This window comes from Phascolarctos cinereus, unplaced genomic scaffold (genome assembly GCF_003287225.1).
Source record: "Phascolarctos cinereus isolate Bilbo 61053 unplaced genomic scaffold, phaCin_HiC Scaffold_3;HRSCAF=262, whole genome shotgun sequence".
In the NCBI taxonomy this organism is placed as follows: Eukaryota; Metazoa; Chordata; class Mammalia; order Diprotodontia; family Phascolarctidae; genus Phascolarctos; species Phascolarctos cinereus.
The window spans coordinates 251,935,248-251,947,853 of NW_027555736.1; the positions used below are offsets into that span (position 1 = coordinate 251,935,248).

The 12,606-nt window shown below is 36.2% G+C and overlaps 1 protein-coding gene across 2 annotated transcripts in view; it reads left to right on the forward strand.

The window, feature by feature from the left end:
* Nucleotides 1–12,606, forward strand: part of KLHDC1 (kelch domain containing 1) — a 73,707-nt gene that overhangs the window by 27,033 nt on the left and 34,068 nt on the right. For both annotated transcript variants that reach the window (XM_078151564.1, XM_078151565.1), the window contains 3 exons: nucleotides 5,290–5,362; nucleotides 10,908–10,992; nucleotides 12,151–12,203. In XM_078151564.1, coding sequence (XP_078007690.1) covers nucleotides 5,290–5,362; nucleotides 10,908–10,992; nucleotides 12,151–12,203 — 211 coding nt within the window. The remainder of the gene's footprint in view (nucleotides 1–5,289; nucleotides 5,363–10,907; nucleotides 10,993–12,150; nucleotides 12,204–12,606) is intronic.

The window sequence follows — 12,606 nt, forward strand, 5'->3', positions numbered from 1 at the left end:
AAGGTAAGAATCTGCTTCCAATGTGGAGAATGTACTTACTGTCCCAAGCTTCAGGGGGTTTGTACAGCTGTTTTCAGAGATACTTGTAGGGCCCTGTAAATTTTCAGTTCTTCTAAGGTGGTATGATAAGGGGTGAGGTGTTTACTCCTTTCCTGGCCTGCGACTACAAGTACTCCTTTCTGTCCTGTAACTGTGAGGAGGGGCTCCTCTTCACAATCACTACAAGCTCCACCAAGCCAGTGCTCCTCCTCACCCCAGTACCGCCGCCCAGAACTGTGGCCCAGATCAAAACAAGGGCAGAGCAAGAGATTCCTGCCTCAGCACTGGGAAAGAGATCCCTGCAATCCCTCTCTGATCAGCCACTGGATTCCCCCTCAATCTGTGGGCCAGAAGCTCAGGAAGCAGTCCCGTCCCTCCCCCCCCAAGCGCCACACTGTTGGGGAATGGAGCTGAAATCCCGCCTTCCTTTCTCAGCACCGACAGAAACAGACTTTTCCCACTGACCTTCTAAGTTGTCTTTGGCATTGGTGGATTGAGGAGTCTGGAAACCGCCACAGCTGCCCAAGATTCAGTCCTCTGAGGCCTGCTCCAGGTTCGCTGTGGCCTGCGTGCCCACGCTGCTCTGCGCTGTGCTCCCAGCCCAGCACAATACACCTTTCTGATCAATCATCCAGGTTGTCTTGAGCTGGAAATTTGTTTCACTCTGTCTTTTTGTGGATTCTGCTGCTTCAGAATTTGTTTAGAGCCATTTTTTAATGAGTATTTGCAGTGGTTTGGAGGAGAGCTCAAGCAAGTCACTGCTTTCACTCCACCATCTTGGCTCAGCCTGATCAATTTCAATCAATCATTAAATCAATAAGCATTCATTAAGTACCTCCTATGGGCCAGAAACTGCTAAACTCTGAGTATACAAAAAAGTAAAACCAAAACAAAGCAGTTCATGTTCTCAAGGTGCTCATAGTCCAAAAGAGGAGTCAACATGCAAACAACTAGGTAGAAACACAATAAACAGGATAAATTGGATATAAACAGTAGAGAGAATGCATAAGCTTTAAGGGGGATGGGAAAGGCTGTTTATAAAAGATAGAATTTTAGATGAGACTTGAAGGAAACCGGGAGATGAAGAATTCCAGTTACTGGAGACCAGTGAAAATGACCAGATAGAGTGTCTTGTGTGAGGACAATAGAGATGCAAGTGTCACTGGATTAAAGACTGTATGAGGGAAGTAAGATGTAATAAGACTGGAAAGAGGTAGAATGAAGCCAGGTTATGAAGGGCTTTTTAAGACAAATAGAGTTCCCCAATTGATAAATGGTCAAAGGATATGAACAGGCAGTTTTCAGATGAAGAAATTAAAGCTATCTATAATCATATGAAAAAATGTTCTAAATCACTATTGATTAGAGAAATGCAAATCAAAACAACTTTGAGGTACCACATCACACCTATCAGATTGGCTAACATGACAAAACAGGAAAGTGATAAATGTTGGAGAAGATGCGGGAAAACTGAAATACTAATGCCTTGCTGGTGAAGTAGTGAATTGATCCAACCATTCTGGAGAGCAGTTTGTAACCTATAAAATTTGCATACTCTTTGATCTAGCAATACCACTACCAGATCTATATCCCAAAGAGATGATAAAAAAGGGAAAAGGACCCACATGTACAAAAATATTTTTAGCAGCTCTTTTTGTGGTGGCTAAGAACTGGAAATTGAGGGAATGCCCATCAGTTGAGGAGTGGCTGAACAAATTGTGGTATATGAATGTATATGTGGTATACGAATGTATATGTGGTATATGAACAAATTTTGGTATATGAACATAAATGATGAGCAGGTGAATTTCAGAAAAACCTGGAAAGACTTGTATGGACTGATGCTCAGTGAAGTGAGCAGAACCAAGAGAACATTGTACACAGTAACAACAACATTGTGTGATGATCTACTGTGATAGACTTCTTAGTCTTCTCAGCAGTACAATGATCTAAGACAGTTCCAAAAGACTCATGATGGAAAATGCTGTCCACATCCAGAGAAAGAACTATGGATTCTGAATGCAGATCGAGGCATACTATTTTCTGTTGTTTTGTTTATTGTGATTTTCCCCTTTTGTTCTGATTCTTCTTTCACAACATGACTAATGTGGAAATATGTTTAATATGATTGTACATAATATAGCCTGTATCATATTGCATGCCATCTTGGGGAGGAGAGAGAGTGAAAAAATTTGGAATTCAAATTCTTATAAAAGTGAATGTTGAAAACTGTCTTTACACATAATTGGAAAAAATGTAATACTACTAAATGGGGGAAAATTTTTTTAAATTAAAAAAAAGAAAAAAATAAAGGATTCTATATTTAGTCCTGGAGTTGCTAGAGAGTGGTAAATAGAATAGAATAGAAAGTAGTAAACCTTACCCAAGTAACGAGTCCCTGAAAAGTAGAGTAAACCAAACAACGAATTACTCCATGAGACAGCAAGAAATATTAAAACAATATTTTTATATTTTAAATATTAAAACAAAACCAAAAGACTGAAAAATAGAAGAAAATGTAAAATATTTGATATTAAAAAACTTGGAAAAGAAGTCAAGGAGATATAGTTTAAGAGTCATTGAACTCCCCAAAAATCATGATAAAGCTTAAACACTACATGTTAAGAAATAATAAAAACTACATAGATGTTGTGGAACAAGATGGCAAAGTGAAGGTAGAAAGAATTCTACTGATCCCCGCCTAAAAGAAACCCCAAAAGGAAAAGTCCCAGAAATTTCATAGCCTAATCCAGAACTTTCACATCAAATAAAAGTACTGCATTCATACAAAAAGTTCAAGTAACAAAGAACCACAGTTAGGATCATACATTTGAGAAATTTGGAAGGGGATATATTATGATATAGTGCAAACATCTTAATGAGGGAAAAGAATCAAGTGACTCTTTAGAACCTTAATGTCTGCAAAGAATATTGAGAACTAAACAAAAAAATAACAAGACGTATGGGTGGTTCGTTTCTTTTCTGAGAGGGGAAAGAGATAGAAAGATAAAAGAAATACAGTAGTATAGAAAGAAGGGAGGGGTAGAACTTTCCAGTTCTCATATATGGGATGCATGGTTAGAAAGGTACATAAATGTGGAGGAAAATGTGGGTTAGTGAGCGTCAGATGAACCTCGCTCATATCTGAATTGTACAAAGGAGGGGTAAACTCTCTTTCTCTCTCTCCCCTCCCTTTGTCAGTTTGACATAGAAATGCGTCAAACTCAACAGGAAAAAAATAAAAGGCAGGGAAGGAGAATAAATTACCCAGGAGGAAGTTGCAAACAAAACCAAGTTCATGATCCTGAAGGAAGGATTAAATTTTGAGGGAAGAACAACAAAGAATTAGAATTCTATGATGGAATTCTATGAATTAGGGAATGACTGAAAGAAATTGTAATATATAAATGTAATGGAACATTATTATTCAATAAAAATGACAAAAGATACTACTGTAGAGAATCCTGGTTAGTATGAATTGATAAAGAGTGAAATGAGCCGAACCAGGACAAAAATTTATAGCAACAAATTACGTCAACAACACTGTAAAGAAAAACTCATTAGAAAGACTTAAGATCTCTGATCAATGCAGTGGCCAACCATGTCTCCAAAGAACCTATTATGAAGCACATTAGCCACCCCTTGCCAGAGGACTCCAGGTGCAGAGACATTTGTTTTTGGATGTGGCTGCTGCGTGAATTACTTTTGCTTGCTTATGCTGTTATAAAGGTTTCTTTTTTTCTTTCCAGTTAATTGGGGAGAGATTTTTTTCTTTTAGAGGAGAAGAAAGGGTGGGAGTAGCAATTGTAATGCTAAGAAAAACGAGGATCATTGGGAACATTTTTTAAACCTTTTTAAAAATTTTATTCATTTATTTTGATTTATCAACAATCACTTCCATATGCTTTTGAGTTGAAAATTTTTCTCCCCCTTCCTCCCCCCCTCCTTCCCCAAGATGGTGCACAATCTGATATGGGCTTTACATTTACATTCCTATTAAACATATTTTCACATTAGTGAAATTGTAAGTAAAAATTAAAACCAATAAGAGGAACCATCAGAAAGATGAAACAAAACTCAACAGAAGGTAAAAATAAATGATAGCGATTCAACTTCCATAGTTCTGTCTTTCGATGTAGACAGCATTTTCCATCCAGAGGCCTCTGGAGATGTCTTAGATCCTCGTAATGCTGAGAAGGGTTCAGTTTAACAATATTAGTCATTGCATAACGTGGCTGTTATTGTGTACAAAGTCCACTTCACTCAGCATCAGACTATGTAAGTCTTTCCAGGTTTTTCTGAAGTCAGCCTGTTCATCATTTCTTATAGCACAATAGTATTCCATTACATTCATAAACCACAACTTGCTCAGCCATTCCCCAATTGATGGGCATTCTCTCAATTTCCAATTCTTTGCCACCACAAAAAGAGCTGCTGTGAATATTTTTGTACATGTGGGTCCTTTTCCCATTTGTTTGACCTTTTTGTGATACAGCCCTAGAAGTGCTATTGCTGGATCAAAGGGTATGAATATTTTTGTAGCCCTTGGGGCATAATTCCAAATTGTTCTCCAAAATGGTTGGATCATTTCACATCTCCACCAACAATGTATTAGTGTTCCAGTTTTCCCACATCATCTCCAACATTTATCATTTTAAGCAGGATAGTTTTAAAAGTAATTTGTAGAATTTATCATATACTTTTTAAGCAAGTGGCATGAAATAGATTCACAGTTTCATTTAGACTTTGCTTTTGTTTTCTGCTGGGTACATAGAAATGTTATTTTTTGATGTTTAAGTTTAGATTAGGAAATACTAAATTTAAAAAATGAAAACTAATACGAATATGGGTATAAATTATTCTTTAGGGATACTTTCTAGTTCTTGGGAATATTACATAGTATAATAGAATAGTTATTTACTAAAATGTCAACAATTGTGGAAATTTAGAAAAGAACAAATAATTAAATCATAGCATTTCAGCAAGGATTATTTGTAACATCATCTGTTGTTCTAAACCAGTCTTTCTATTCCTGATCATTGACCTATGAATGAAGCAGAATGAATTTTTAGTACTTTGTAAACTGTAAAGAGCCATTGCATTATTATTTGAGCTATTTTAGTCCAGTCCAGTTTAGCATAATATATGTTCATATATGCATATCCTAGAAAGTTGACAGATAAATTTAGAGAAAAATTAAAACTGTGAAAGAAACTTAAGCTTTATTTCTAATATGTCATGATACTACAGGTGATGGGTGGATTCACAATGTTATAACAAATGGTTGGAGACAGCTTACACATTTACCTAAGACAAGACCCAGGTAAGTGTAAAAAGTTAGCACACAATATTGAATAATTAAATGTTTTGAAAAGTTTTAAAGCATAGCATGGAATCAGAATTTTTGTTAATATAAAAACAAAATATCAGAATGTTTTCTTAATTTGATGTTATCTGAAGAATTCATGTGATAGTTAAATTATAATCCATTTAGTAGAAATATTTCACCGATGTTTCATTTATGTTGCATACTTGAGTATATTACTCTTTTAGATTAAGTGGATGATCCTATCTGATAAAGGCAATAGACACTAAGATGCTGAAAGTTATTGCTATTTTTAGTATTTATATTTAAAGCATTCTTTTATGGGTTATGGTGGTGGCAGTAGGAATTTACTTTTTGGAAAGTTTTAAAGTTAGTTGAGAAATTTGAATCTAAGTCAATTTGATGGGGTGCTTGGGCCCCAGCCCTAAGATCATGTCTCTGGAAGCCTCCCAATTTCTCAGTAGGCCCCTATCCTATGAGAAAATTTCTTCTTGTTGTGGAGCACTTTCTCTTATCAGAACAGACAGAGGGGTACCTGGCTCAAGGATTTTTGCCCCTGGCTGACCCAAGGACTTTTCCTCCAGTTAGATCGCCAAGGTCCATGCCTCTGACAATTCCCTAAATATCTGGTATACTTCTTATACTTTCCCATTTATAGCTCCCAAAGACCCTTGGACCCTTAGATTACCTAATTAATGTCCCTGGCATTCCTTTCCCATGCCCTTTTTCCATATAAACCCCAGTACCATTCTCAGTCTCTTGCTGGGTTCCCATAAGGACCCTTGTCTGCTTTTGCTAAAGTGTTACAATAAACTTTTTGCCACTTTGCTAAGAGAAGGCTTGAGTGTGTGAATTCATTCCAGACAACTCTGCCTTGGCATTCTTGGGGTCCCAGCACTCCCAAAACCTCTTCAAATTTGGATTGTGGAAAACCGTATTACTGTGTATAATTCCTACTTAATTGTGTGACCGATTTAATCCTATTGAATTACTTGAAAATTTGGGGCACAGCTAGGTGGCACAGTGGATAGAGCACCGGCCCTGAAGTCAGGAGGACCTGAGTTTAAATCCGGTCTCAGACACTTGACACTTACTAGCTGTGTGGCTCTGGGCAAGTCACTTAACCCCAATTGCCTAAATAAAAAAATTTGAAGTACATTAGAAATCATAAAATTTTGGAAATAATGGTGGACTACAAAAAATATTTTGAGGCTATATTCTATTTTAGGATTTTCTAGTATAATTAGTAGTAAATTACGTTAATTTAAATCTCTGAAGGGAATTGTCAGTTGAATGCAGTTTAAGAATTGTTATTGTTAATAATGGACTTCAGTTTAGATTTTTCATGTCATAGCTTTCAGAAATTTTTTCTACTATGTTATTCATATTGAAATAAAGTAAATAGTATAATGATTTTTCTAGTATTTTTATTTAATGAATTGATGTTTACTAACCTCTTTAACAAAAGGGGCTGAAAATCTTTAACATGAACTAATTATATGTCAAGTGCAGAAGCACAGTAAGAATTTAACATGTTTTCATTGTCTATAGAAATATTATTCCTGGATTGTTTTTCAGTTATAATAATTGGTCAGAATGTACCTTTTAGCATGTCTAGAAAAATCAGGATTTTTTATCCCTTAATTTATAATGCTAATTTTAAGATTGGTAGTAGAAATAAAAGTATTTTTTTAAAAAGTTAATTTTTCCTTGAATGTTATATTTCAGCCCTTGTTAAGCACTTATTAAGAGCAATAAAACTATTATCAATATAATCCTAGATAGAACTATGTAAAAAGATTTCTTTTCATTCAGCTGATGTGTCATGTAAATAATATGCTTTATTAGAATGTTTAGGTGATAAGTTAGAGCAGCTGTGAGAGGACATAAACTGTCAGAGTCTGTAGAAAAAAACATCAGGTTGCAAGCTAGAATGTCACCAAAATCAAGGCAGGAAAGGCTTTCCAGTGTTCCTCGAAGATCAAGTCCAGGCCAGAATTTTCCTAAGGCAGATAAGACAGAGGCAGATCTATCTTCAGGTATGAGGTGAGGAAGAGAAAAGGTGGGATATAGTTTAGTGTAAGGGAACAGTGAATGTTTACTGAAAAATTTTTTTTAATGAAATAGAGAATTTAGTTTGTCTACATTCAGTTTGTTCTAATTTTTTCCCAATGGTTCAAAATATAATCTGCCCAATTCTCCCCTTGTAGTTTTACAAAGCAGAACATACAATATGAAAAAATCTCTTTGGTTCTCCTTCCCAAAATTCTCTTGAACCAGAGCTTAAGCTTGGTTTGAGTAAACAATGGCTGGAACAATAGCTATGAGGTTTTCCTTTATGTCTATGTCACTAAGAGAAACTCAGTAAAATATTCGAGTAGGTCTTTAGGAATTATTGTTCTGCTCCAAAGATTATTCCCAAGGTACATATTTTCTTCCCCATGATAATGAATTACCCCCTTTTCATAGGTGGGCTTTTTTTTTTTCCATTTCACCTTTCTCCCTTGTACCTCAGAAGCCTTGGGATAGCTAGGGTGGTGTTAGTCGTTGGGGCTGCTGGGGAATGGGAAGTTACTATTGTGTCAAAACAAAATGTATCAATTAAAAAAAAAGATATGTGATTTTTACTATGTGTTTTTACTGAAGATTTACCTGAATTCTGATTTATGAATTGGAGAATTGGGCAGAATATTCCCTAAAGTAAACTCTCTTGATCTAGTTCTGATCTATGGTCTCAAGTACACTGGCCACTGAACTTGTGTGTCAGTGTTTGAAAAAATCATTTAGCCTGAGGGGCAAATTATATATATTTCATTGTGTGCAGTTGTGGAAGCCAAGCAAAAAAACCCTAATCTACTCAAGTTATATGGTAACAAAAATAAGAAATAATGATTGTTGCCATAATATTTTGATTAATTATTAAGTAAATAATAAAACAAAAGTCTTCTCAAAGAGTCTCTATCAAGCAGCACTTTCAGTGGCTTCATCAAAATTTTTAATTATTCCTTAGAATTGGAGAATAAGTTTTTAAATCTTGCATTTATTTTTTTTCCTGAGAGTTGGAACTTGCTGAAATATAATGTTGCTGTAAAACTATGAAATTGGTTCTTGGTGAGTCATGTGAAATAAGTAAAAAACACATTTTAGTTCCTAGGTGTATTCTTTGAAATTAGAGATGCATATAAGCCAGGAGACTCACCCCCTTTTCAAGATATAAGATGTTCTACTCCTTTATGCAGGGATTTGTAGAAAGAATTGCCTAGCTTAAGGCACTGAATGAAGTAAATAATGCTGGTCATTTTGTTTTTTGGGGGGGTTGCTTTTGTTGTCAGCAGCATTTATTAAAGCACCTAAAATGTGAACAGTAGGGTGATGCAGAGTTGTCCTTCCAAAAGTAAATCAGCCAACCAGCCAAGAAGCACATGTGAATCTTCAGCTCTGTGTGACACAGTAGGAATACGAGTATAAAGCATGAAGTAACCCCTAATCACAAGGAGCTTAAGTTCTGATAAGGAAGAAAAATACATATGTATGTGTCCATATATGTATGTATGTATGTGTGTGTGTGCATATGTACATATATATGTCACATAATATAAAATGAATATAAAATAGTTAAATACCAGGTAGTTTGGGAGGGACAGCACTAGAATTTGGTTGGGGGGGAGGCAGAAATCAAGAAAAATTTCATGTACAACATAGTTCTTGAGCTGTGTCTTAAAAGAAGAGGATGACTCTTAGGAGGTAGAAAGGAAGTACATTCCACATGATGGAGAATGTGACCAAAATAAGAGCATAGAGATAGGTGATGGAATGTCATGAGTGCAGTACGGAGAAGTCCAGCTTGTCTGGATTGCAGAGTATAATCTAATATCCAGTGAATATGGAAAGACAGTTTGGGGATAAGTTCTGAAGGGCTTCAAAGCTAAAAAAGAGTAGTTTATATTTTATCCTAGAGACAATAGGAAGCTACTAGAATTGATTGATTTAGAGAGTGATAGGATTATATCTCAGCTTAAATAAAAGCATTTTGGTAGTTGGAGGCTGCACTAGAGAGGCAAAGAGATCAATTAGAAGTCTGTTGGAATGATTTAGGGAAGAGGTAAAGAACTTAAACTAAGTTATTAGCTGTGTGAATTGAGAGAAAGGGTCATATTCAAAATATGTTATAATAGTAGAACCAGCAAATTTTGGTTTGCTTAAGATTGCTTAGGACATTGAAGAGTTGAAGAAAATGGTGGGATAAAAAAGCCCAGGAGACTGGAAGGTTGGTGGGGCCAAATGAGGAACATGTTTATGGAGCCTCAAACCAAACATGTCAGTTGATACAGTACAAAAATGCTAAGAAGTGCCAAGTAGAGGAGTGAACAGAGCTATCAGGTTGAAATAAAGGGTAGACTGCTTTCTGGGGGTGATTTTTGAGCAAATTTTTAAGGCAGTAGGGGTCACAGATTGGTGAAAAGAAAACTGTTGGACATTTCAGACAGAATGATGAATAAGTCATTTTGGGGGGGATAACAAGTAGGTAAACTCGACTAGGGTGGAAGGTTCATGTAAGGAAACAACAAGAAATAAATTTAGTAAGAGGAGGAAAAGTAACAATTGTTTGAGTCTTAAATGCTAAAGGTACTAGGGAATACTAAAGATTCTTGAGCAGCCAGGTGGCTTCACAAAAGTATTTCAAGAAGATTATTTTAGCAATGGAGCTATGAGAAGGTAGAATGATAAAAGTGAGACTTAGGAGGATGTTGTAGTAGTGCAGACTTGACATAAAGAGGTCTTAGGCTATAGTGGTGGCAGTGGAAATAGAAAGGAGAGCAAATTAGAATCTGCAAAGAAAATATAACCATGACTTGAAGCTGGATTGTGTCTGGCAGGGAAAGAAAATGTTAAAAATGACAAAAAGATGTCAAGCCTGGGCATCAGTCAGGAGAAAGATAATGCTATTGATAGTGAAATTGGGAAGAATGTCTTTTTAATTTCCTCAGTAAAAGAAGATGATTTCAGTTTTCAGAATGTTAAGTTACAGTTGAAACAGTCATGAAATAAAAAAGACAAGAAAAAAAAATGAGGCAGAGCTGAGGGTGATAATAGTAACCCATTTTGAAAGCACTTTTATGATATACTTTCCCCATAACCAGTCTTGGGAGGTAGTAGTTAAATATTTTCTCCCCTTCCCTCCACCTTTTAACAGATGAAGAAACTGAGAGTCATAGAGATTGTGTAGCTTCCTTGTTATTACACAGCCAGAAATGTCAGAGCTGAAATTTGAACTAGGTTTCCTGATTTCAGGTCCAGGGTTCTTTCCAGCACAGCAAAGCACCATTAGTGAGTCATCTACATCTAGAGGTTATAGTTGAAATCATTTGAGCAAATGAACTTTAGAGGGAACATTTCAATCTAGCCCCCTTGAGGATGTGCCAAAAGCAAAGATTAGTTCAAATACACATTCTGCTTTATTGAAATAGAGCCCTTTGTTACTTTGTGCTGTTGTGACATCTTTTTTTAGCAGTAATTCATTCTTTATAATTTTCACTCATAGGTTATGGCATACTGCCTGTCTGGGAAAAGAAAATGAAGTAATGGTATTTGGTGGGAGCAAAGATGATTTACTTTTTATGGATACAGTAAGTAACTTATATCTAAATATTTCCTTTGATTATTTTATTGTTAAAATAAAAAGGCTGCATAGTGAGACATTGAAAATGCAGTATTATAAAACTCTAACTAAAACTGGCAAGAATTCAGATGAAATAATGGCCCCTTTTAATGAATTGCTAACTTTCAAAGCTAATAGCTTTTGTGGAAGCATTTCAAATGAAGCTGTAACAGCAACAGTGAGACAAGTATGATTCATAGCAGGGATCCATGACTGGAACATGGATCTGAGCTCAGAGAACACCTGGTGCTTGTTAAAGCAATACAATAATTATATGAAACGATTCTGGAGGGGCAGCTAGGTGATACAGTGGCTAAAGCACTGGGCGCTAAGTCAGAAGGACCTGAGTTCAAATGTGACCTCAGACACTTGACACTAACTAGCTGTGTGACCCTGGGTAAGTCACTTAACTCCATTGCCTAGCGCCGCCGCCCCCCCCCCAAAAAAAAGAGAGAGAGAGAGAAAGAAAGAAACAATTCTGGGACTTTGTTATGGCTGAGATCATCTAGAGAGTGAACACAAAGGATTGTTGTTATGCTAAGCTCAGGGCAGAGCCTGCTTTGCTGGGCCTTAGCTCTGGAAAAGAGGATGTCTCCTAATATCTTGACATTCCCCTAGTTTCCAGTATGCTACCCCTCACCTATCCCACATTTATTCTCTATATATTTATTCTGTAAATACTGATATATGTAATTCATATGTTTCCACTTTCCCTTCTCTGTTTCATTCTTTGCATTTGTATCCTTAGTTCCTAGCATTGTGCTTGACATAAGAAAAAAACTGATCAATGCTTGTTGGTTGATTGAGAAAACTGAGGTTTTGAGAGGTTTAATGACTTACCCAGGAGTGTCTCAGGCAGCTTGAGAATTCAGTTCTTCTACTTCCAAGTTAAGCATTCTTTCTCTTGTATGAGGCTGCCTCTCACTATTTGACTTTTAACAGTTTTATTTTGGGGGGCAGCTAGGTGGTGCAGTGGATAGAGCACCGGCCCTAAAGTCAGGAGTACCTAAGTTCAAATCTGGCCTCAGACCAAACACTTGACACTTACTAGCTGTGTGACCCTGGGCAGGTCACTTAACCCCAACTGCCTCAAAAAAAACAACAATTTTTTTTTTATTTTGTTTAGGGTCACTGTAATGATTTATTGATCTTTCAAACTCAACCTTATTCACTTCTCAGGTAAGTGAATTTTTATTTCCTCTCAGATTTTTGTTACTGATTTTCCTAGATGAATGAATTGATATTTTTTTTGTTTGCTGGGGAACCATATGCTTCTTTGAGTATTCTGTGAATGGCATGGAAAAATTTTATATCTTCCTCCAGATAAACAAATAGATGCAAACTGTTATATATAGCTGCACCAAGTAGGGAACCATTTAGGGGGAGGAAGAGGTGCTGGAAGGCCTGTGACTGTTGATCATTTTGCATTTATTACCTAAATATCTTGTATTTACTGACTTGTGCAGCTCTTTTGAAGGAAAGAACTACCTCACTTGTGTATTTCTTTCCCAAGTGACAAGCACAGTGCCCAGCACATAGTAGGCATTGTGTTTTGTTGTTTTAAGTCTTTGTTGATTGAATG